The sequence below is a fragment of the Lissotriton helveticus genome, chromosome 1_1 (assembly GCF_964261635.1).
Source record: "Lissotriton helveticus chromosome 1_1, aLisHel1.1, whole genome shotgun sequence".
NCBI lineage: Eukaryota > Metazoa > Chordata > Amphibia > Caudata > Salamandridae > Lissotriton > Lissotriton helveticus.
Genome location: NC_136057.1, coordinates 369,138,215 through 369,164,502, shown reverse-complemented (window position 1 = coordinate 369,164,502; position 26,288 = coordinate 369,138,215). Strand labels below are relative to the sequence as shown.

The 26,288-nt window shown below is 48.5% G+C and overlaps 2 protein-coding genes and 1 long non-coding RNA gene across 6 annotated transcripts in view; 1 reads left to right on the top strand and 2 right to left on the bottom strand.

The window, feature by feature from the left end:
* Positions 1–26,288, top strand: part of WNT5B (Wnt family member 5B) — a 442,741-nt gene that overhangs the window by 262,905 nt on the left and 153,548 nt on the right. The gene's annotated exons all lie outside the window — the stretch shown is intronic.
* FBXL14 (F-box and leucine rich repeat protein 14) lies at positions 1,070–4,436 on the bottom strand. The gene has a single exon (XM_078673679.1). The coding sequence runs from the start codon at positions 3,935–3,937 to the stop codon at positions 2,735–2,737; it is 1,203 nt and encodes a 400-aa protein (XP_078529805.1). The 5' UTR covers positions 3,938–4,436; the 3' UTR covers positions 1,070–2,734.
* Positions 13,914–26,288, bottom strand: part of LOC144809094 (uncharacterized) — a 221,819-nt gene continuing 209,444 nt past the window's right edge. For both annotated transcript variants that reach the window (XR_013606863.1, XR_013606862.1), the window contains exon 3: positions 13,914–14,143. This is a non-coding gene — a long non-coding RNA (uncharacterized LOC144809094). The remainder of the gene's footprint in view (positions 14,144–26,288) is intronic.

Here is a 26,288-nt window from a genome sequence, read left to right as displayed (position 1 = left end):
ATGGAGCCGAGTCCCTTGTCACTATACCGGGCCTCCATTTTTCCAGCCACTTAGTTCCCCGGCACAGTGCGCCACGCATATTTCAGTCACGTATTTAGTCTTCTACCATGGAAGTTACTAATGCTTGGTGCTGTTCTATCCAGGTCTCAATTTTGAATGCATCACGAATTTTCCTTCAACCCCTAGTGGTCCAGGTTATAAAACGAAAATACATAGCCAACAGATTTTAGTCCCCCACAATTACTTCGGACCATAGAACGACCTACCTCCGCGTTTTGTTTTATATCTGTGAGGTTTAAGAAATGTAAAATTCGATATTTGTGAGAAGGGTAAATGTGTTTTATTACGGGCGAGCAAATACGTGTTTATTTTACGATTTGCTATGTGTGACTGAGGCTGTGGATCTTCTCAAAATAGTATACGTACATTTTGCCAGCTAGGAAATCGTTGTTTTTTAAAGTTTCGTAAGATTGAGCCTTTTGATGGGTTTAGTAGCAGCACATCCCTGCTGTAGTAAATGCACAAGCAGGCAAAGCAGCTCAGCGAGGACTGCTATAAAAACCACTCCTCCATTCTGCAGCACATTATTCTCACTCTGCATGACTAAGCAAGGAAGACGTGTGGCCCCGGAGCTTTTTACTACCTCCCGAACAATGCATTTTACAGATCACTGCTACTGGCTACCTTCACCACAGGTGGCTGTATTTTGGTCTTTCACTTGGAGCGTAAAAAAAGGACCGACAACGCAAAGAGGCTTGCAGTCAAAGCCAGGCGGGTTGTCTTTGCCAATGCTTGTTTTTAATGTGAGGTGAGCGAGCTGATGTCTTGACGTTTTAAGTCCACATTACGGCCACAGCCAGTGTTAAACTACCAGTACTTAGCATCGCATTTTCAAGAGGCCTAGTTCTCCTGCACGCAGCGCAATGAGGAGACAGTTAAACCAACAGCTTCCTCCCCACTATGGTATTGTTCTAAATATTTGGGATAAATCTCTAGCCATTTATATTTAAATCAAAAATTCAAATAACAGTGAAAGAAGGCGAAACAGGAATGAGTCAAATACAGTACATTAATATTTCCTCTTTTATTATATAAATATCAGTGTATCCTTTACTGTAAGAATATAAAATGTTTTAAGAGGATTTTGTGTACAAATTCACAAACAAGTACAATTCGCCTGTAGGGATGTGATGTGGGGAACCTTTCAATGGTTTGGGCCTTTACGGTTTACAAACACAAGGGGGGTTGGATGTTCTTGAAAGTCCAGGTCACTCGTCCCTTTACCGAAAGAAAAAAAAATCGCTATGTCTGATCCACAGAACAAAGTGGGAGGCCGAGAAACTGCAATACTCTCTCTCCATCACGTTACAGCCCAGGGCTTAATGTTCTGTTCGCTCCCCCCGTCATTTCTGTTGAAGACGTGGGGCGGTACTTGCATATATAAAATGTAAAACACTGGTTCGCCAGCACTTGCATTATTGGAATACGTACAGCCCAGTTCTGTGTGCGCACAGTTGTGCTATACAGGGTCCAAAGTACACTTGGGGTCCCCTAACTATAAAGAGGGAGGCACACGAGCAGAAACTCGACCCACGGGGGAAATCCTTCCAGTCTAGGCACAATTTATCAATCTCAAAACATCCCTCTTTAAAAAATTAAAACGGACTTTCCTTGAAAAAGTAAATTAAAAACGAGGTAGCCAGACGCAATATATTTAGCATAAATGTCTTTGAAACGTCCACTCTAACAGTGACTCGATTTTAAAGAAACGGAAACACGGTGAACTGTTCCACCTTGTTATTAAGCAGTTACAAGACGGTAGTAGGTGTGTACTGTAAGGGGCAGTACTAAAAAAGAGTAACATGGCAGTAAAAACGAAAAAAAAAAAAAGAGAAGTTCTGCCATAATATTTTGCTCTTTGTAATTAAACACTTAACTCCACCTTTTAACCAGTTCCACAGATTTAGACAGTACTGGTGTGCTGTTCACTGTCGACTGCTGAAAAGAGCCAATACAGAAGTACAAAACTCTTGTGGCAAGATGCGCACTTTAACCAAACAACGTGAACGGGAAGCAAAAGAAACAAACCTAAATGCCAAGTTACACAACCACGCATGAAAACGGAAATTGAAAGCCAACGCTTATTTGCATTGGCTTACAAGCCCACATGTCCATTCGTCAGTCAAAAGAAACAACCTAGCTTAAAAGCGATCACAAAAAAACGCTATTCTGACCAACAATCCTGTCACTTCTGCAGGATATTGCCAAATACACAGTTTGATTTTAATGCCACTGTATCCAAAAATATATGACTGGTGTGCATTGGGTTCGATCTTAAGATTCAGGGTTAGTTTGGCGGGTGAATTGGCCACATTTACAGTTGCTTATGAACAAAAAGCGAATTGTCTTATTGCATGGGCGACTGTCAAGTTAATAAGCACAGAGTAGTACAGGGTGGTACGTGTCTATTTCAGTGCGAACTGTCAAATAAAGTCAGTTATAAAACCTCGAACTAATGTTCATTGTCACCAGTGGGGAGAAAGTGAAAGGTGCTCGGGCGCACGTATCGGGTATTACAACGTCTGTGGTCCCATATACGCAGTCCACGGTGAAGTTAAGGCGGGGGAGGCGCAGGCCGATTGGGAATGTGGTTCATTTCGAGGGCTGGGGCTTCGGCCGCGCCACCGCTGGCAGGCGAGCAAGGGCATAAGTCCATGAAGTGTCCCGTGCGACCTCACCTCACCTTCTCGCTCTCAGTCATCTGCCAGAGGCCCAGGTTGAGCACCTTGAGGCAGGGCAGCTGCGTGATGCGCTCCAGGCCCCGCTTTGTGATGCGGGTGCAGCCGTACAAGTCTATCCCCGTGAGCTGCGAGAGGTGGTCAGCGATCAGCTCCAGCCCCTTGTCCGTAATGCGCACGCACTGGCCGATGTTGAGGGTGCGCAGGCCGTGCATCTGGCGAACCATGCGATTGATGCCGTCGTCGCTGATATGGCAGGAGCAGAGGGACAGCGACTTGAGCCCATCCAGCCCCTGTGCTATGTAGGCCAAACTCTGATCCCCCACCTTGTCGCAGAAGGAGACGTCGAGGCCAGACAGGCGCAGGCTGCCCATCGCCAGGTGCATGAGCCCCGTGTCGCTGATGTGATCGCAGGAGCGCAGGTTGAGGGAGCGCAGGGCCGACATGTGCGAGAGGTGCAGCAGCCCTGCGTCCGAAATGCCCCCGCAGAAGCTGAGGTTCAGCACCCGCAGCCGGCTCAGCCCTCGGGAAACGTGCTTGAGCGCCAAGTCGGTGAGCTTCTGGCAGTCCTGCAGGGTAAGCTGCTCCAGGCCCAGGCAGCCCTCGGCCGCGCTGCGGGTCATGCCGGCCAGGTGGCCGATGCCCACGTCCGAGACGTGCCGGCATGAGCGCAGGTTGAGGCTCTTGAGGCCGCGCAGCCCCCAGGCCACCAGCAGTAGGCCCGTGTTGGTGATGTTGCTGCAGCCGCCCAGCTCGAGCACCTCCAGCCCCTTGAGGTACTGCGCTATGCGGCCTAGGCTGCTGTCCGTCACCTGCTTGCAGAGGCTGAGGTTCAGGGCCCGCAGGGAAGGCACCTCCTGCACGAAGGCGTGACCCAGGCCGTTGTCGGTCAGGTTGTAGCAGCCGCTCAGGTTCAGGCTCTGGATGTCGGGCAGGCCCTGGATCACGTAGCTCAGGCTCCGGCGGAGGCTCAGGATCTGCACGCGTCGAATGCCCCGTGCCTGGAGAGACGGGAAGAGGGACGGGTTGGCGCGGCGCAGGTGCAGCTTGGCCTCCACGCCGCGCCACACCGACTTGTGGTAAGCGGCGTCGCGCCAGGCCGCGCACACCTGCGCCGCCCGCCCCTTGTCGCGCACATCCAGGTAACCGAAGATCATGGCCAGCAGCTCGGGAAAGAGGCACGAGATGTGGGTCTCCATGGCGGCCTCCGGCGGCAGAATCTCTTCTTCGGGCCTAGGCCGCGGGCGCCGCTTGCAGCAGCCTGCACGCTCGGTCTCGCATGCCGTCGGCGCGGCCACGGCGCCGGCTGTGGGGGCGGCCGTGCGAGAGAAGCGTCTCTCCCGAGGACTTCCGGTGAGCGGCCTTAGCCCCGCGGAGGCCCGAGTTCACGGGTCCCGGGCATGGTGTGCAGATGGTGCGCTGGTAATGTCTTTCGGTAGGGACGGAGGCTGCCTCGGGCCGGCGGCGGATACTCTTTAAAGGCCCCTTTCTTCGTTTCCACTCCACTCCGCAGCCGTTGCTCTCGTCGCGGCCGTTACTGCTGCGTCTCGCGGCGCATTCACGCCCCGCCCCCTCTATTTTCGCGACGCGCTCGTGCACTCACGGCGCGGCCTCGCGCACCAGCTGGAGAAACTGGGGGGGCCTCGTGAGCTCTGCCTTTGTTGTGTTTCAAAACTGGCTTCCGAGCTGCCCTATCTTCTGCCTGTTGAGAGAGGCGAGGAAAAGAGGCTGTAGGCGGGAACTAATTCCGTCGAGATGGAAAGCGGACTGCACAGAAAGACCTCGTTGCGTCTTACATCAGCACGCCGATCGCCATAGACTAGGTGTGTCTCCAATGAGGGCGACGATAGGTCCATGATCTGTTGTGAAAACATGCACTAAGGTTTGCCGAAATAAGCTGAACCCGGTAAAAATAAGCGCCAAACCAGTCGGACTTCAGAAGAATCAGGCGCTATATACAAAAATAAAATACATAAATCAACCGTTTGCTATTATGAGCCACGATTTTTTTATTGTGTTCTACAATACCCGATTTATATCGTTATCTTTCCGTGCCCTGGCCTTGTTATTTGTGTTTAAGTTTTGTTTTCTCTTCCCGCTTGTCATAGTCATCAGTTTGTTTTACCTTCACACCGTTTTGTTTTTTGACTCATTTGTGTGTTATTTTTTTTCTGTTGCCCCATTGTTCTTAGTTTATTTGTGTGCTTTGATCTTATTCCACCCACTTGTTTAGTTTTACCTGTTGTGGTCCATGATTTTTGCTTCCATTGAAAATAGTTTTGTTTAGAATTTTTTTCATATTCTTTTTTCTCGTGATGCTCTAGTGCACTTTTTGACTGCTCACAGGACAGCACATCTTCAATCACTACTCTATCACATCCCCTGCAGTTCTTAATAACGCTGTCATATTTCTATTTATAGAGGCACTTGTTTATCATCTGTGAACATATTTTAAGTACATCGGTTTTTTTTCACATCATCCTGCTATTTTCTTGAATTTGGAACACAAACACCCAAACATGGCTCCGAAATTTATATTGCGTATGCCTTGGTAGCTGGGCCTGCCTGAATATTTCTAGTTATTATTGCTTTTATTGATTAGAATTTGTAATAGCACACAATCACATTCCTGCCAAGCGTCACGCAACACGTGTGACGCCCACGCATTTCAGTGCGGTGATCCGCATCACCGCACTGAAACGAAATGTCACGCATCATGCTGCCAGGCGAGCCAACTGTCACTGTGACTGTCACTGTGCCCGTCAGTCACTGTGGCTCTCTCTGCTGCTCGAGGTGCTGCCTGTGTCCCAAACAGTTAACAGCACAGACTCCCTGCGCAGCTCTTAGCCGGCGCTACAATGTATCGAGTACTGCGTCACGTCCGGCCGCCAGGAACACAGGAAGTTAGTCGGCGGGGGAAAATCTGGAGTGAGCGTGCAGGCTGCCTCAGTTGCTCACACTCACATCCTCTCATCCATCATGGCTGTTGGCACCAGGCCGGCCGGGCCGGCCGCAGGGGGGTCCTGACCGCCGGCCGCATCATGTGCAGCACGAGCCCACAGCCGGCGAATGTCTCTGGGCTGGCGCGGCCTCTACCAGCACAGGCTCAGACACCCTGCAGCAGGCCTGCACTGAATGAGTCGGGAGGCAGCGCTGTGCGTGGTTGGATTTCCGGCAATTGGCTCCCCTGCGCACTATCAGTGTTGGGAGTATAGCCAATGAATGAGTGGCGGGTAAATTATACTCACGTTTATTTATTTTTATTTCGTTGCAGATTGAGAGTGTGTGTGAGGCTTTCCTTCTTAGGTCCATGTCCGTGACACGTAATTATTGGAAATGCACGCACTCTGTGTGCTAATGTAAAGAAGCCTTTACAGGTTGTTGGCGCGCGTGACTAGCACCCCCTGTTTTGCTATCTAGTCAGGAAGGCATCACTGCTGGTTAAGGTGGGCCCGCGGTCGGAAAACAACACCCATCCCTGACGCCTAATGTGCAGAGGATCACAATGGGCAGACTTTCTATGTCAAATTGGCGTACTCCGCAAGAGTGGGGCCGATAGCGCCTGTCAGGTGATTCACTGTTCAGCGTGAACAGACTGTCTGACAACGCAGCAGGGTCCGGACTCGTCGCAGGCTGCAGCAGCATGATTTGGGTTCTTTTTCTGCCAAGACCTGGGCCCCCAGGAACAGCTGCTACCAGTAGGGTGTTTGAACTGTCCTCCCTGATCTCCACAGAGGTACACTTCAGTGCAGCCGGACGCTCTTTGCAGCACAGAGTTGTAGGGCCTGGCTTTCTGTGAAGGTTACTGCAGGCTTTCCTCAAAGTGCAGGGTCGACCGTTTCCCATAGTGTTTATGTTGTTTCAACTTCTAAGGTAGGAACAGTTAAAAAAAAGAAAATAATAGAGTACTGTTTGTTACAACTGTTGTGGTGCAGGGGCCAGTGCCTTGCGTTATAGGCCAGGTTTCCCTCTAATGAATGTGTTTTCAGTTGGCTTTTACTTTATGTCATGCAGTGCAGAGGCCCGTGTGTTCTGTGTATTTATAAGCAGTTAAAGCCAGTGCTAGGACCGCTTACTTTTGATTTGCTGGTTCCGCCTGCTCGTGAGTATGACATGGGAATCGGTCCTTTTAACTACGACGAAGTGGGGCTGCCTCTCTCCTCAGGTGCTGTGTTCAATAAAAAACACTTTATGCTGATTCTTGTGTGTCCAGGAGTTTTCGGGCAACAATTCAAATCATGCCAACATAACTCTGTGAATAATGTTCCTGCTGGAGGAAGATCGGTGTTTTGTATAGTGGCAGTTTTCCCCTTCCTGAAGCAGCACAGAGGGTTAATGTGCCTGCTGCAAAGAATGTGTACATGCAGATCACTAAAGTGCATTTTATGTAGGTAGCTCAGTGGGTTACTGATTTTTTCACAGAGATCCTTTTCTTAATCACACTTTATAGGTTACAATACTAAATTACCATCCTAATATAGCACAATTACTTATGAACTGCACCGAAGGGTCTGTATTCAAACTGCGTGTTATGGGTTAGAGCTGAGTGCTAATTTTTCCCCTCAGGATTTCATTATCCTAATGTTGGTAAAAGGTTTAGTTCGGGTAGAAATATATTGTTTTAAGTAAAACCAACCACTGTGGTACCTTTTAAATCATGAGTTTGTGCTTTTCCAGACTAAACACTCTTAAAATATGCTGCTTACTAGTATGGATGAAATGTGATTCTACAACTTGTCATCCTCACTGTTTTATGTAACATATCATTAAGACTGATTTACACACATATGATTGTCTGTCTATAATGTGTGCATGATGTAAAGTGCTCTGATACCCCAGTAAGAGGAGTGCTATAAAATAAATGAAAACCATGAAAGAGAGCGATTAGTGCCTTTCCATTTCAGGTGCTTTGTAACAGTTTCTCACTGCTCATATGGGTGTAACTTCTGATATTTATCTGTCTCCATGGACTTCATTGCTTGATTTTACTCGCGAGAAAGTGTCATTCTTAAGTGTCACACATTGGTCATTGAATGTCACTCATAAGTACACTGAAACTATGAAAATGTCACACATAAGCAATCTCAAACCTTGGCAGCTATGCAATCAAGAGTGTTGGCATGCATGCATAGCCGCAGCTTTCTGACCTAATCCTAAAGCCCCGTAAAACTGCCTTAGATAGTAGATTTAGGTGCACACTGACTGACCCCAATGCTGGTGCGTGGGTGGCTGAAAGAGGCACAAGGTTTTTAGGTCTCGCTGAGTCAGCGCATGCGCTGCTCTGCGAGAAATTTAGTGAGTGGCTTTTTGGAAGTGCTACCAGAGGCTTTAGTTGGCCTCAAGCTTGCGTTCACGCGCGCAGCCGCCATGTGGGTTTCTGTCAAGGCTCATTAAGCCTTGCGTGCCTCTCTCTTGGAATCTCTTTGAAAATTCCATGCGCCTTCTCCTTGTGTTATCTGTGCCTCTCCTTCTGTTATCCCTGGCGTGAGCGGCACCCTGTTTCTTCTTGTCTTTCTATTCTCCGTCCTCTTTGGTTCTCTGTATCTCTCCTAACCTGTGATCTTCCCTCTCTCTCACCTTTATCCCACCCCCTGCACTTTCTTCCTGCACACCGTCTTTCATAACATTTTAGTGTCTCTCCGCTGCTTTGTGAACCTTCCCCTCTTCACCACGTTCCTCCCCTTTACCTCCTTTTTGCACTTCTTATCTCACTTTTCTTTCATGGCTCCGTTGTGATCCCTTCTTCCCTCATTTTTCGTCCACCTCTCCTCTGCTCCCCTTCCTCTTACTACACACCTTTCCTATTGATCCCTGTCTTCCCTTCAATCCTGTCTCACCCCGCGCTTCTCTACATCTGTCGTTCTTTCCCCTCCAGCCTCAGAATTCCTTGAGCTCCTTTTTTTCCACCTGTTCTCCTTTTCGCAGCTTCTCCTTCCACCTTCTCCCCATGTCACCCACTCTCTTAGCCCCCCTCTCTTTCACCTCCTCGCCCCCCTGAGCTCCCCTTCTCTCCTGCTCATCGGCCTCCCCTTGTCCCCCTCTACATATTCCTGTTCCCCATGGCCCCCACCTGTTTCCCCGCTGCTGACCCGCTCTCATCTCGCCCTGTACCCCCTTCTTGCGGCCTCTCGGCACACCCAACCTCTTCCTTCCTGTCACATATGCTCCCTCTAGCCTCTCTTTTTCAACGTTCCTCGATATCTCTCCAAGGCCTTTCGCTCACCTACTTCCTTCTTCCCCCATACCTCATTTACCCACCTTCTCACTGTCTTACTCCCTGTCTGCAGCGGTTTCATCTTCAGTCACTTTCTCTCACGTCTCCCCTTTTCACAAGCCCTATCCCTGTCTCTCTCTCTCTCCTGAATGCCTTCTTTTTCTAAGATATTTACATCTCTCTTACTCACCTGGCTCCTCTCTTAACTTTGTGTTGCTACCTCCCCTCCCCACTCCTTTACACCCTTCTCACCTGTATCCCTCCCTGTGCCGCCTGCCCACTGTCACACCTGTCTCCTGTTTCTCTTCCTCTCTCTGCTACATTCACCCCTTCCCACCTTGAAACTCTTCTGCTCGCCCTTTTTCACCAGAGCCCCCTTTTGAATCTCTCTGCGCCCTCCCTCCTTTCGCGCCCACTCTCACCCCCTTCTCACCTTCTGTCCCTTCTATCCCACCACACTCTCCCCCACCTCACCTCTATCCCTAGTTGTGCACCCCCACCTCCCCTCCTCTCGCTACCAGCAGAAGTTGCTGCCCTCATAGGGGCCCCTCTGACTTTAACCCTGTGCGGCCGCCGCGCGGGCCCCCTCCAGCTCGGGATCGGCTACTTCCCCAGTGAGACCTGCAGAGAATGAATTTGGGGTCAGTGGTTGCCAAGGACACGTCTCCTTGGTAAACACGCTGGCTGTGATGAGAAGCTTCCAGCCATGTGTGGCCCGCGCGACTCTGAGAACGGGTGCATGCTATATGCAGAGCATGTCCTCGCTAATTCCAAACCTGCTGCCTGGCCCCTACCGACCACACACGCAACCTGGGAGTCATCCTCGACTCAAACTCACCATGACCAAACAAGTCAACGCAGTCTCCTCCACCTGCTTCAACACCCTCCGCATGCTTCGCAAGATCTACAGATGGATCCCGACAAACACGAGGAAAACAGTCTCCTAGGCCCTAGTCAGCAGCAGACTTGACTACGGAAATGCCCTCTATGCCGGAGCCGCGTCCAAGCTCATTAACAGACTACAAAGAATCCAGAACGCCTCCGCATGCCTAATCCGCGACGTCCCGCGCCGCGACCACATCACCCCCCACCTGAGGAAACTGCACTCGCTCCCTGTCGACAGAAGAATCTCCTTCAAGCTCTTGGTCCACGCACACAAGGCACTCCACTAAACCGGCCCAGCCTATCTCAACAGTCGACTCTCCTTCTACGTACCCAACAGGAAACTCCGCTCCGCTGACCACGCTCTGGCCACAGTCCCGCGCATCAGTAGAACCACATCCGGAGGCAGGTCCTTCTCCCAATGCGCCGCCAAGGCCTAGAACACCCTCCTCCTCAACCTACGACAAATCGAAGACCTGCTGACCTTCAGGGGACGACTCAAGACCTGGCTCTTCGTCCAGTAGCAACAGCAGCACCCCCTCTCCCACCGCACCCCTCTCAGCGCCTTAAAACCCTCACAGGTATGTAGTGCGCTTTACAAATGATTGATTGATTGACTGCTGCTATTTAGAGGCCTCAGCACCATCATAATATATTCTGAGGCCCCAGACACCGCCATGCGCGGGAGGAGGCAGCCGCTGATTTCGATACCGCGTGTAAAGAGCACTGATGCAGTCACGCCTTGATACAGACACTAAAGGACTGCCAAAGGGACTCTTTTCCTCAGACCCTGCGCTTTGACTGCACCGATGCTTGTGCTATAAAATCTTTGCATAGGTTTTTTGAAGCTAGCTTTTTGTGTTTTTTCATGTCAGCTGACGCATTTGAAATCATTAGTTGGTGGCGAAGACTGGAGCTACTGTGTTTTCTCTTTCCCATAACACTTTATTTTAAAACTTCGAAACAGGCACTTGTGACCTGGGACCATGCATAGTTGTTTGTATAGGGGTCCGTAAAAACTGCTGACAGGCCTGGTGCTGCTAGACGCTCCTCGTTCTCTGCCTTGCACCCATCTCCATGTCTGCCTTTCACCCATCTCCACCTTGCACCCTTCTCCCCCTCTGCTTTGCACCCTTCTCCCCCTCTGCCTTGCACCGTTCTCTAAATCTGCCTTGCACCCTTCTCCCCCTCCGCCTTGCACCCATCTCTACATCTGCCTTGCACCCATCTCCACATCTGCCTTGCACCTTTTCCCCCTCTGACTTGCACCCTTCTCCCCTTCCACCTTGCACCCATCTCCACCTTGCACCCTTCTCCCCCTGCGCTTTGCACCCTTCTCCCCATCTGCCTTGCACCCTTCTCCCCCTCCGCCTTGCACCCTTCTCCCCCTCCGCCTTGCACCCTTCTCTACATCTGCCTTGTACCCATCCCCACATCTGCCTTGCACCCTTCTCCCCTTCCACCGTGCACCCTTCTCCGCATTGCACCCTTCTCCCCCTTGCACCCTTCTCCCCCTCTGCCTTGCACCCATCTCCCCCTCTACCTTGCACCCTTCCCCCCTCCGCCTTTCACCCTTCTCCCCTCCGCCTTGCACCCTTCTCCGCTTCAAACCTGCACACTTCTCCACCTTGCACCCTTCTCCCCTTCCGCCTTCCACCCTTCTCCACCTTGAACCCATTTCCCCCTCTGCCTTGCACCCTTCCCCCCCTCCCCCTTGCACCCGTCCCTCCCTCCAACCTGCACACTTCTCTACCTTGCACCCTTCTCCCCTCCACCTTTTATCCTTGTCCCCTCTGCCTTGCACCCTTCTCGCCCTCCCCCTTGCACCCTTCTCCCCCTCCGCCTTGTACCCTTCTCCACTTCCGCCTTGCACCCTTCTCTGCCTTGCACCCTTCTTCCCTCTGCCTTGCACCCTTCTCCCCTCTGCCTTGCACCCTTCTTCCCTCCGCCTTGCACCCTTCTCCCCTCTGCTTTGCATCCAAGCATTGGCCTAGCCAATAGGTCTCGCTTTTGGGACCTTATACGTATTTAGTTAAGCAGCACAATATCATTGGTGCAACAACACCAATTGTTGCATGGCTAAACACTTATAAGGTCCCAAAGGCGAGACCTATTGACTATGCCAATGCTTGTTATTTTTAGCATGTGCAAATCACTGTAAAGGAAGTTTAGGGTCCAGAGTTATGATTTTAAACATCTGCAGTCCTGTGCGTAACAATAAGTTGAGCTTGGCCAGGTCGACACACAAAGTGGTTGAGGTTGGCTAGGGCAAAACTGAATACTTAAGGGGAGAAGGGGCAGGGCCAGATTTAGAGGTGAGTAGGAAGCGAACACAGGATAATTGGATGGGACAGCCCTGTAGCATAACTGTCACGGTTTTGGATCTCTATGTGTGACATTTTCATAATTTCAGTGTAATTATGAGTGACATTTCAATGACAATGTGTAACACTTTCTCGCAAGCAAAATCAAGCAATGAGGACGAGGGAAGCATATAAATATCAGAAATGACACCCAATTGAACAACAAGAAACTCCAAAATCTTAAAATTGCTCCAAAGCACCAGAAATGGAGGTAGTAATCTAGTGCCCTTGTAACCTAAGAGGCGACCACCCAACAACATCATCCATGAACAGTGAGTTACATCATAAATGCCGGTCTCCTTAGTGAGCACCCATTCTGAAAGGCAGCTGCCTGATCGCGCCACTCTGCCATTAATGCGTCTAACACACACTCAGGGTGGCCGCTACTTACTTGTTCAACACTTTGCAGCAGGCACAGTGACTGTGTCTGCAACTCAAAATGCCCTCCTAATATTACCAAATGTTTGTCCCCGATGTAGCTCAATTGGTCAGTGTGTATTTTTTACGTAAGGAACAATGTAAGGAACAAGTCTATCAGCCAGGAATTTCACATATATTTTGATGTCAAGGTATAAAAATGTTATTTGTCTGTATGATCATCTTTTCATAGGAGATCTCTGTCTGGGTTATGCAGGACTGTAATATCTGGATCATACATGGTTTGAGTCGCTATTCCCATATTGGCATGTTTTAAAAAACCTGTGACTGGTAATGTATAAAATGATTCGACATGGTGTCAAAGTCGATGTCTCTCTATATGGCAACACGCAGCGCACATAAACGTACGTGAGCAGAATGAGTTAAAATTTAAAATAATAGTAACATTACTTTGGCTAAGGCAAAGACTGCATTCTTAAAAATGGAATGTAACGTAGTAGATATTGTTATGCATGTTCTGCAGTTCATGAAAAGAAAAAACAATGACCGTAATGTGCATTTTTTCCTATGAAGCACGGCTCCATAAAATATACAGGATCTACGTTTTTCATACAATAAAAGTAGTACATCTTGTCAAAATTCGATTCCGAATAACTTAACCAGGTACTCGAGTAAAAAATCAGCCCCAGTTCCCCATATCAGCTCTCCGTTTCTTGCAGCCTGCACACATTTTACTAACAAAGTGTACACTTGTTACTTACCCATGTCAGGCTTGGTTTCCTTTTCAGCTACCATTTAAGACAGGAGCCAGGCTCCTCAGGCCCCGAGCAACTGACCCCCGCAGGCGACAATCATTTCTGTTTGGCGCCCACCTCCTCAGTCCACTGCAGGATAGTCCGCTCTCGGTTGGCGGCCTGGTCAGTGTGACAAGTCTGTGTAGTGCTGGCAGCCCCGGGCCTCTGCACAGCTGGGTGACGCTCAGGCACAGAGTGCGCTAGAGAGAGAGAGAGACTCGGACCCCAGGCTCGGCAATTTCAATAGGATTTGCAGCGGGCGGTGGCCATATGACGGGGCCACAGTGCGGGCTGCCGGGTTGATGCAAGCAGCAGCAGCTCTGCTTAAAGAGAGCCATGATTATGATTGTGGCCTGGCCTGGCAGCAGGACATGACGTCACCCCTCAGCGCCATGGCCCGGGCGGCCAGATTTATTACAACCTGACTGGCAGAATGGCGCCGGGGATTAACAGTGGGTGGTTTGTATATAACAATCCTAGGCAATAATAACAATAAAACAGAGGGATGGTTGCATAAAAAGGTGAACATACAATTATAAACTGTAAAAAATCTGTTTGGTATTTTAATACATATTCATATTACAATTATATTTCATAAAAACAAAATACATACTAATTATTACACAATAAAAATAGAACCATCATAATACAGATCAAAAGGTAAACAAAAATACAATTTAAAAACATTTAATTAATCTTCAAAGAGTGGCAGTTAATGAGTCGACGCGCGTTTCGGCATTAGAAAAACGCCTTCTTCAGGAGCCACAAATAATTCTGAAATACATAATAAAAAATAGAAAAACAAATAAAACAAATAAAGCTTCATTCTCACAGTTTGTATACAATTAGTTGCAACCAAAATACAATTCATCAATTTCAATTTACATATCTGTATCGGGATTAAGATACATTGTAGCAGAGCAGTGAGCTGCCTGCCAGCAGCCCTTAGCTTAACTGTGGGCGCACCAAGCCTGCACGAGCTGTGTGTGCAAGCCAGGGGCGACGTGCTGATAGCTGCCACACACTTCACTTTAGGCAGCACTAAGTTCAGCAGACACATAATGTGGAATGCATCATATGCGTGACAACGCATTTCAGTTCGGTGATGCGGACCACCACACTGAAATGTGTTAGTGTCACACCTGATGCGTGATACTTGGCAGGACTGCTGTAGGGGAACAGGTCATGGAATGAGAAAGTGGGATAGAAAATGTTAATGTTAATTGTATTTGTAAAGCGCTGACTGATACCCGAAGGTGTCCTGGCGCTGTGAGAAGACCTACTGTGAGCTTGGACCGAGAAATATCCAGTTAAATTGCGAACAACCACGTTTTCAGTGCCTTTCTAAAGGGCAGGAGGTTGGAATTATTTCTTATGTTCGGTGTTAGTGAGTTCCACGATTTTGCCGCATTGATCGCGAAACTCCTTCAGCCCCAGTTCGCTTTTTTTACTCGAGGGATGCTGATGAGCTTTTGGTCAGCTGACCGCAGTACTCTGTTGGGTTTATACAAGGTAAAGCGTTGTTGAAGAAAGTTTGGTCCTATGCCATGAAGAGCTTTAAATACAAGGCAGAGTGCCTTGAATTTGGTGCGTTTGCTGACCGTAAGCCAGTGAAGTTGTTTCATTTTATTTGAAATGGATTTAAATTTTGGTGTGGCTGTTATAAGTCTGGCGGCTGCATTTTGTAACATCTGCAGCTTGTTCATCAATCCTTTATGAACAGTAAGGTAAAGACTTGCAGTAGTCCAATCTTGACATTATAAGGGCTGATACTACTGTTTGTTGTGCTTCCTTAGGTAGTAGGGGCATGATTTTTTTGCACGATTTAAGGATGTACAAGGTGGTGGAGGCTACCTGGTTTATTTGGTCCCTAAAATTCAGTTTATCATCGATCAAGATTCCAAGGTTCTTGACCTTTTTTATAGGGACAGGCAAAGATCCCATCTCATCTGGCCAACAATTAGGGGTCCAAAAAGTGGTGTCATTTCCAAAGAGAACAACCTCCGTTTTACCGGAGTTTAACTTTAAGCAGTTCTGGGACATCCAGTCTCCTACTGCTTTCATACAATCCTTTAATTTGGTTACAGTTTCGTGTAAATTTTCAGGTAGAAGAGACACGACGATTTGTGTGTCATCGGTGTATGATGTTAGGGAAAACCCAAAACTTTGAATTAGGGGGGGCTAAGGAAGACACATAGACATTGAACAATGTCGGGCTTAGTGATGATCCTTGTGGCACACCACACGGCAGGGAAAAAGGTTTGGCTTTAAATCCATTTAGAGTCACAGTTTGGGTTCTATCTGTGAGAAATGAATTGAGAAGCTTCCATGCGTTGTTCTTGATCCCCAACTTGTCCAATCGGTCCATCAACAAATCATGATGGACCGTATCGAAAGCCGCTGATAAGTCCAACATGATCAATACGGCTTTCCCCCAAGATCTAGGATGGTTCTAATCTCTTCTGTGGACTTCAGGAGTGCCGTTTCTGTACTGTGGGCCTCTCTAAAACCATATTGGGTTGGATCAAGGGCCTGTGAGTCCTGTAGGAACCTGTAAAGCTAGAAGTTCATGTTACTTTCTATGAATTTTGCAGGGAAGGGTAACCTGGAAATAGGTCTGAAACTGTTTGGATCCCCTGTATCCAAATTCGTCTTCTTTAAGAGAGGTAGGATGGATGCATGTTTCCATTCCTTGGGGAAATATCCCTTGTGATAAATGCTGTTAAATATGTTGGTCAATTGTATAGCAATGGGCCCAGCTGCCATTTTTACAATAGAGCTTGGACACGGATCGGTTGGGGAGCCTGATTTAGCTTTATTCAAAAGTCTCAGGGTATCTGCTACCTCTAATTTGGAAAAGACGTTGAGAGTTGGCATAGCGGGATTTTTAGCCTGCCAATCGTCATTTGGACTAGTACTATGGTCAGATGATGAAAATGTTTGGAAAATGCTGTTGACTTTGTCAAAAAAGCTTTGAGCAATTTTATTGCATAGCTCCTGACTGGCCACTATTGGAGGAGGCTGGGGATGAGCTAGGGATTTAACAATGTTAAAAAGTTCTTTGGGGGAGTTTTTTGCTGAAGCAATTTTATTGCTAAAAAATTCTTGCTTTGAACTCTTAAGGAGTTGCTTATAAAGTGACAGCCCTGCTTTGTATTCTTTTTTATCATTTTCTTTATAGCCCCCCTCCAAATTCTCTCCAGGCGTTTACAGGCCAGCTTTTGGTCCTTCAACTCCTTCGAGTACCATGGGGCGGAGGGGTGTTGTCTAGTCTGGCCGAGTTTCTCCAACATTCCACAACTTTACATGGCTTTGAATATACACTTTCTCCTTTTGCCACTTTTCCCCACTTCTTAGTTTTTACCCAATCTCTAACTTCAAGTTCTTCCATGCTTGTCACATTCTTTTTATCAAAATTCCTTTTATATACTTGTTGTGCTCTTATAATATTCTCTTTGACTTTCTCCGGTGACCACTCAATATGTTTCGTACTGTCCATCCATCCTATATTATCTTTCGTGAATGGTTCCCTACCTCTCATCATCACAAATGGACCCAAACCAGTGAGAGACGGTGTAAGACGATAACCCCATAAATCGTTCCACTGCTCCATTACCCGAAGGATGATTTACAGACGTCAATGCATGTATTATGCCATTCCTTTTTTTAAAAATACTCAACTTTTACTGCTGTAAAATGTGTTCCATTATCACTAATCATTCTTTTGGGCAAACCTTCTCTCAAAAATACACCATTCAGAAAAATTATCACTGTTTCCGCATCAGCTTTTTCAACAACTTCTAAATCAACCCACTTACTAAAGTAGTCTATTAAAACTATAATACACTTACTTTCTCCATTTTTGTTCTGGACTGGACCAACAAAATCAATAGCAACCAAATCCCAAACCATTTCTGGACACTGCACAGGTGACAATTGTGACTTCATTGTTATTAAACTTTTATCTGAATCAGCATATTCCTTGCATTCTTTCACAACTCTTTCCACCTCTATATCTACACCTGGCCACCAATATGAACTTTTAACCCTTTTTATTGTCCTTACAATGCCAAAATGTCCTTCATGACAAATCCACTATCCTTTTCCTCAAACTCCTTGGTGGTATCATTTTTCCTCCTCTGTACACAAATCCTGACTCTACACTCAACTCGCTTCTTACTTCCCAAAAACTTCTTTCCTCTGCTGCATCTGGTTTCCTCTCTCCCCAACCTTCCAAAACTTTCTCTTTGATTTTTTTCCATCAACTCATCGCTTCCATAATTTAAAAGCCATTCTCTTTTATCAATTGACGACAACATTTTCCTCTACCACAGCAATTTGATAGTCATCCCACTCACTCCTAGGTACTTCTTTAATTGGTAAAGGCATTCTACTCAAACAATCAGCAATTTAATTTTGTACACCTGGTACATATTTGATTCTATAGTTGTAATCCTGCAATCTCATTGAAAGCCTTGCTATTCTTGCCGATGCTCTTATCATACCATTTGTAGTCAATAAATTCACTAATGGCTTATGGTCTGTTCTTACATCAAACTCATTTCCCCATAAATATGTTCTAAAATGTTCCATTCCCCACACACAACCTAGGGTCTCTCTTTCTATTACTGAATAAAGTTCTTCAGCTGGTGTTAAACTCTTTGATGCAAATCCAATAACTACCTCCTTATCACCACCTTCATTTTGTGTCAAAACTGCACCCAAACCTTTTCCGCTTGCATCCACTGTTAACACACTCCTTAAATCCGGATCAAATTCCTTAATTGGTGTAGCACTACATACCTACCTTTTCAAGATCTCAAAACTTTCTTTACACTTTTTATTCCATTCAAATGTCCTCCTTTGTTTCAGTAATTGTCTCAAATCGTAGGACTTTTCTGAAACATTTCTCACAAATTTGGAGTAATACTCCGTCAAACCTAAAAATGAACGCAATTCATCCTTGTTCTTTGGCTCTGGTGCATCACTCAACACCTCCAATAATTATTTTTTCGGAGATATACCATCAATACCAATATTATAACCTAAATAAGCCACTTTTTGTTTAGCAAACTTACATTTTTCATATTCTGCTGTCAATCCTTTATTCCTCAAAACATTGAATACATCCTTTGACCTTTGATCATGAATCTTCCTATTCTCCCCCATTATCAATATGTCATCTTGAAAATACAACACACCATGAATATCTCTCAAAATCTCACTCATAATCCTTTGGAAAACTGCTGCCGTAGAGGCTAGCCCAAATGGCATTCTAACATACTGGAAACAGCCAAAAGATGTTATGACAGTTGTTATTTTTCTGCTTTCGTTATGTAATTGAACCTGATGGTATGCTGACGATAAGTCAACTGTTGAAAACCATCTCATACCTTTTGTCTTAACCAATAACTCATTAATCTTTGGTAAAGGATATTTATCCACTAGAATCTGTTTCTGTTTCAATATCTTTATTCGGCAAATTAATCACCATAAAAGAATACATATGCAATATACATTTCCAATTCTCCAGAAAAATTATTAAAATACGACTAAAATACAAATAAAAGAAGTACACCACAGTCACAGGTTTGCTACCAGCGGATACAGCATCAGACCGTAGGTCCTCCCGGATGCAATTTCAGTAAACGAGTGCGCGTCATCCACGCACTACCCAAGAACCCCGCAAATCATGATGGAAGATGAAGAGTCCGTAGAAAGTACACGTAGTGCCTGGCTATGGCACCTCAACCCCAGTTCCCTGCAAACAGGTTTCAACCACAGTTTCCGCGCCCCTTTGTAAGCTGGGCAGGCAAAAAATAGATGGGCCACAGACTCCTTTGGTGCTACACAACCAGGGCATGAACGCAGGGGGGAACCAGAGTTTGACCACCTCACCGTGAAATCATGCACCGGAAGCGTCCCATATCGCAGTTTTAAATATAGCGCTCGATCTAAAGGTTTGGTTATCAGGTCAAGGAAGGGCTCCAATTTTCTCACACATTTAAATAACAAAAATTGGTCCGTGAGTGAGCCCCCATCCGTAACCCTCAGCGCATTACTCTGTACCCAGTCCCAATATAGTTTTTTGATCACTTCCTTGGGTGGCGGCGATTGTGACTCCCATGCATCTCTTAGCCCCAGGTTAAGTGCCAGGTCTTTCAATTTATTCAACCATCCTATTTTTTTACCCGTATCCAGTAGAAGAAGATCGTCCAACCCTTCAGCATATTTTGCAAGCTCCTCAGTTCTTCTTAAACGAGTCCAAAAGAGCAGCGGACGTAACCTTACCAAGTCCTTTAGTGCTCTTCTGCCCAGATCTAGTCTCAGGGGGATCAGTGGGGTGGAAGTGGGAAGAGCCACCACCTTCCTTAGAAAATTGTTTTCCGCTGTCGATAACTCTGAAACATTTTCAAACCCCCAGAGTTCGGAGCCATATAGTGCCGCAGGGAGAATCTGACCCTCATAGATAGCCATAGCCGGGGTGACAGGTTTGCTACATGATTCACGGAGCTCCCTCAAAGTCACCCCAGATACTCTTTGGTGACTGAGTAGCATTTTTGCCAAATGGTCCTTCCAGGACATGCGACTGTTTATCCGAACACCAAGGTAGTCAAAGGACTCGACCAACTCCAGAGGGACACCATTAAGCAAGAAGTTATTTTTGAATCTTTTAGAGGGAGAGAGTTCCATCAATTTAGTTTTCGAGGTATTGATGGTTAAGCCTCGGATGGTACAGAAGGAGCTAAACCGGTTCAAGAGTTTTTGCAAACCCACTGGGGATTTGGAGATTAATAAGGTGTCGTCGGCGAAGAGTAAGGTGGGGATTCTTTCCCCCGCCAGGGATGGGGCATCCGCCTCCTCCCCCTTCAGATGGTCCACCACTCCATTCACGAATAGGGAGAAAAGGGTCGGAGCCATAACACAGCCCTGGCGTACTCCTCTCCTCACAGGGACCCTATCTGTTAACTGTCCATGGGATCCCCATCTGACCCTCGCGTAATTCCCCTCGTGGAGCTTTACGATTAGGTTCAGGAGTCCGCTGGGAAATCTCATCTCACCTAGGATTTCCCACAATTTTGCACGAGGGACCAGGTCGAAAGCCGTTTTGAGATCTATGAAGGCCATATATAAACTGCCTTTCTTGATGGTAACTGCCTTCCAATAGATAACAAAAAAGCGAAAGACCTGGTCCATCGTGCCTACCTTTCTTCTAAAACCCGCTTGTAGGTGGGAAAGGATACTGGCCTCCTCCATCCAATCTCCTACTCTTGAAATGATGACCCTGCCAACCACTTTCTGAATTATATCTATCAGACTGATAGGTCTGTAGTTCGCAGGGTCATCTCTTGCCCCCTTCTTGAACACGGTTACTACCTCTGCCCCCTTCCAAGAATCTGGCACCTGGTGACCCCTGGTAATCAAATTCATTATTATAGCTATTAATTTGGCCCAAGCTTGTGGCTCCGCTAACAACAGGTCTCCAGGAATCCCATCCTGCCCGGCTGCTTTCTTGGGGGTCAGATGTCTGATCGCCATCACTACCTCTGTGGTCGTAAATGGGAGGTCGTCCACCCCTAGGGAATCCCCATCACCCAAACTATCTGCCCTAGGGCTGGTTGTTTCCTCAATGCCTCCATATAGGGATGAGAAATGGTCAAACCATTGCTGACTAGTTATGTGTACAGCCAGTGGTTGCGATTTCCTCTGCCTAGTTCTATTGATCAGATCCCAAAAAAGGTTCGGGTTCCTACTACTCACAGCATTGGATAGGTCCTGCCAATGCTGTTCCTCCCACTCACGTTTGGCCAGTGATAATACTTTTAGGTAATCCTTCCTGGCCGCTCTAACCAGCAAAGGATCCCCAGAAATCAGGGCTTTTGTCAAATTTTTTCTTTTGCCCTTGCACTGATCTGTATACCAAGGTTTGTTAAAAGTGGGGGGTGTAACAGTAGCCCTATTGCTTTTCCCTTTCGAGGTAAAAAATTGACCAACATGATCTATTGTGGATTTATAAACTACGTCAAGGGAGGGGTATGGAAGCCTGCTAATCTGGTTTTCACCGACCCAGACCTCCAAATCAGAAGACAAGCCCTCTACCAAAGATTTAATGGCCCCTAAATCATCCTCCTTAAGTTTAGCCTTATCCCATTTCAGTCTGCGATTGTTGTTATATGGGATAACCTCTTTAGATGTTTTTAAGGTGACATTCGCCCTCCTATCTTTAAGGGTACCCCAATTAAACTTGCAACACAGGGAATTGTGGTCGCTATCCTGACTTGGGAGGACCTCCATGTCAATAAGGTCTGCCCAAAAACTAACATCCATTAGGATGTAGTCAATTCGGGACGGCCCAGTAAGTCTATTGAAGGTCAGTGCCCCTGCCTGATCGGATATAGTCCTGCCGTTGAGGGCTCTTAACTTGTGGTCCCTAGTCAGTGCATTGATTTGGATTACCCTAGCTGACCATTTCCTAATGGGGGGCAGGGATAAGGTGGGGATGGACCATTTTGCATCCTCCTCTTCAATACCCAAGGGGTCATCTCCGAGGAGGGGTTCAAACGTGCAGTTAAAATCACCCCCCACGATGATTTTTGCTGATGACGGGCAATTAGCTAAAGCGGAGTCCAGAGCTGTTAAAATCAAGGAAGCAGAGTCCCCAGGGGCCCCTCTAGCGTAAACATTGAACAGGTCGAGCCTACTACCCTCTAACTTTCCTCTAAAGGAGAGGTGGAGTATATCATTACACTCCAGGGTATGGCGTGTGGCCACCCAATCCAGTTCTATTTTAATCCAGACCATAAGGCCCCCCGCTGGTCTACCCTTTCCCTTGCTTACTGCTGGCAAAAAGTGGGTGGTGTACCCCGATTTGTATAACGGTGATAGGCTCCAAGTTTCCTGAAACAGGCAAACATCAAACCTCTCAATGAACGTGTGCCACTCTGGAATTTCTAACTTCCTTTTTAGCCCCGCGATGTTCCAAGAAAGGAGGTTTATTACCCGCCGTCCTTTGGGCACTATGGTGTATCCCTCCCCGTTCACACCCTCATTATCCACCGTGGTCATGCAGCTCCCCCCCTCCTGTGCCAAGGGAATAGGGGTTGCAGGACAACCAACCATGCTAGTCAGAGGCCTAGCTGACATAGAAGCCTCAGTAATGTTGTTGGTAATAACAATTGGAGCTGAAAGAGGACTAACTTCCCCTGTATCTATATTACCACAGAGTCGTCGTGGGGCCTCCTCCCCAGGGAGTTCACTTATCTCTCCCCCGGGCACTGAACTTCAATCGCAGTCTTCCAGCCCAGAGAGCTGAGAAAACCGATTGTAAGTATCCAGCGGGGTGAAAGGTCTCAGATGATTCATCCGGGAGTCGTGGTTCATCGTGTGTCTATAAGGGACCGTAGACCAGGGAAAGTGCTGGTCAGGCACCAAGGCAAAATGTTGCCCATGCTGGGGGTAATTATTATTGTACGGCAAGGTAAGAGAAGGCCTATAGGATTGAAATTTATTTGGATATTTAAAGGGGGTAATCTCTGACCTGGGATAAAAGTATGTTAAGGCCCGAGGGATGATACAAGTTTCCCCATTTCCTGTTGGCCAGTTTAAAATATAATCAACAGCCCGAGGATCTCTAAAATTGACCACCACTACACCCCCCTCTATATTTTTAGTTCTACTCCCCAACCAATTGATCCGTCTAACATGGACTATATCCCCATCTATATTGGGCGCTATCGGCCTGTACGTTCTCAACCAATGAATAATTTTATTCTTGAGGTCAACATATCCCTCCTTCTTATTTTCTGCTAATTGAGGGACCCCAGTCAAGACCACCACAAAAGGCACTGCTTCCGGGGGGATCTCCACTTGTGGGACCTTTTTTTGTGGTATTCTATTATTTCTACCTTCCCCTTGGACGTTCTGATTGTTACTTGTCCTGGCCTTTAAGATTGGTTTATTTGGGGCAGCACCCAATTCAATTTCTGGTGTCTTTAATTGTTTTGGAGGCGGAGGATTTTGAGAGGGAAGGTCAACTCTACCCTGGGACTGTAGAGTTTGCTTGGCCGGCTGAGCTGGGGCGGGTGGATTTTTTTGAACTGAGGTGGGAGGAGGCCTTATTGGGGGTTTAAGATGCGCCACCCCACACCCCTGGGTTTTAGTCAGAGTGGCCATGCTAGTTATGGCAGCTTCCAATATGGTCAGTCTGATTTCCACCTTTTTAATGGACTCATTAATAGGCAAAAGGAGAGATCTCAACAAAAACTCCAAGTTCCCTATCAATGTGGGGGGAGGAGAAGTAACAGCCGCTGTAGCTCTAGTGTTGCTATCAGGTACCACCACCTGTATAGCTACTTCAGATGGACTGTGAACCAATGGTGGTGCTACTGCTGGTGTAAAATCCTGTCCCACTGCTGGGGTAGTCTCGGTTGAAATGGGGGTTTTTGCCCCTTTACCGAACTCAGTGTGCGGGATTTTGGCTTTACCTGGTACCACCCTATGTTTCCTCCTTTTTTTACTAGGTGGTGGGCGGTGGATCTGGGCCGCAAGTAAAAGCTTGGGTTTCTGTTTCCTGGGTTTAGATGTGACAATGACGCGACTTGGACTAGGAGTAGGAGAAACGATTATAATGTTATCCAAAGGCAAACAGGGTGTGGAAACAAAATCACGGAACAATAGGGGAACGCCTTCTTGACTAGCGTTGTCCTCACTCAAGTCTACAGATCCTCCCTCCCGGGTCAAATCAAGCAGGGAACTATCAGTGAGGGGTCTATGTTTCATGCTCTCAACTGAGCGACGCCGCTCTGCCCTACGCTCTGCTAGGATAGAATCCTTTTCACCCTCACTCTTCTTCGGAAAATAGTTCTCCAATAACCCATTGCGTAATCTACCTTTTTTCCCCGGGGTTTCTTCTTCTGTCGCCATATCCAGCGTGTGGCAAGACACGGACCACTGAACTACAGGTGTTAAGGGGCTAGCCCAGCCCGGCCTCCTTCGGCCCCGGACGGCCACAGACGGTCCCGCCCTTGTCCCGGGCTTCTCCCGGCGCGCTCCCGCGAAGCGGAAATAGTGGGCAGCTTTGAACTCTATTCCTGGTGGCTATTGGTTAGTGGCCAGGGGGGTGTGGCCAGCGGGGAGAGCAGCCCAGGTGTGTTAAATGGGCGCGCAGGGGCTCCTGGACAATGGAGTCCCTGCCTGCGTGCTCGCAGCCCCGCCGGCATTCTCACCTGCCCGCCCCTCCTCTTCCACGCTCCCACACAGTCAGCCTCCTCAGGGACACGAGGCGCTGCGGGACCCGCGGAGCGGGTCCGGCGAGGTTGGTCTTAGTGTCCGCTGGGTAGCCTTTAGGGCGGTGATTCCTCTATGATCCGGTGTCAGCACAGCAAACGAAGAAAAAGGGTTCCCAAGGTATGTGGGAAGTGACGGCTTTTGTGGCAGTCAAGCGGGAGGCGTGGCCAGCGGGGAGAGCAGCCCAGGTGTGTTAAATGGGCGCGCAGGGGCTCCTGGACAATGGAGTCCCTGCCTGCATGCTCGCAGCCCCGCCGGCACTCTCACCTGCCCGCGCCTCCTCTTCCACGCTCCCACACAGTCAGCCTCCTCAGGGACACGAGGCGCTGCGGGACCCGCGGAGCGGGTCCGGCGAGGTTGGTCTCAGTGTCCGCTGGGTAGCCTTTAGGGCGGTGATTCCTCTATGATCCGGTGTCAGCACAGCAAACGAAGAAAAAGGGTTCCCAAGGTATGTGGGAAGTGACGGCTTTTGTGGCAGTCAAGCGGGAGGCGTGGCCAGCGGGGAGAGCAGCCCAGGTGTGTTAAATGGGCGCGCAGGGGCTCCTGGACAATGGAGTCCCTGCCTGCGTGCTCGCAGCCCCGCCGGCACTCTCACCTGCCCGCGCCTCCTCTTCCACGCTCCCACACAGTCAGCCTCCTCAGGGACACGAGGCGCTGTGGGACCCGCGGAGCGGGTCCGGCGAGGTTGGTCTTAGTGTCCGCTGGGTAGCCTTTAGGGCGGTGAATCCTCTATGATCCGGTGTCAGCACAGCAAACGAAGAAAAAGGGTTCCCAAGGTATGTGGGAAGTGACGGCTTTTGTGGCAGTCAAGCGGGAGGCGTGGCCAGCGGGGAGAGCAGCCCAGGTGTGTTAAATGGGCGCGCAGGGGCTCCTGGACAATGGAGTCCCTGCCTGCGTGCTCGCAGCCCCGCCGGCACTCTCACCTGCCCGCGCCTCCTCTTCCACGCTCCCACACAGTCAGCCTCCTCAGGGACACGAGGCGCTGCGGGACCCGCAGAGCGGGTCCGGCGAGGTTGGTCTCAGTGTCCGCTGGGTAGCCTTTAGGGCGGTGATTCCTCTATGATCCGGTGTCAGCACAGCAAACGAAGAAAAAGGGTTCCCAAGGTATGTGGGAAGTGACGGCTTTTGTGGCAGTCAAGCGGGAGGCGTGGCCAGCGGGGAGAGCAGCCCAGGTGTGTTAAATGGGCGCGCAGGGGCTCCTGGACAATGGAGTCCCTGCCTGCGTGCTCGCAGCCCCGCCGGCACTCTCACCTGCCCGCGCCTCCTCTTCCACGCTCCCACACAGTCAGCCTCCTCAGGGACACGAGGCGCTGCGGGACCCGCGGAGCGGGTCCGGCGAGGTTGGTCTTAGTGTCCGCTGGGTAGCCTTTAGGGCGGTGATTCCTCTATGATCCGGTGTCAGCACAGCAAACGAAGAAAAAGGGTTCCCAAGGTATGTGGGAAGTGACGGCTTTTGTGGCAGTCAAGCGGGAGGCGTGGCCAGCGGGGAGAGCAGCCCAGGTGTGTTAAATGGGCGCGCAGGGGCTCCTGGACAATGGAGTCCCTGCCTGCGTGCTCGCAGCCCCGCCGGCACTCTCACCTGCCCGCGCCTCCTCTTCCACGCTCCCACACAGTCAGCCTCCTCAGGGACACG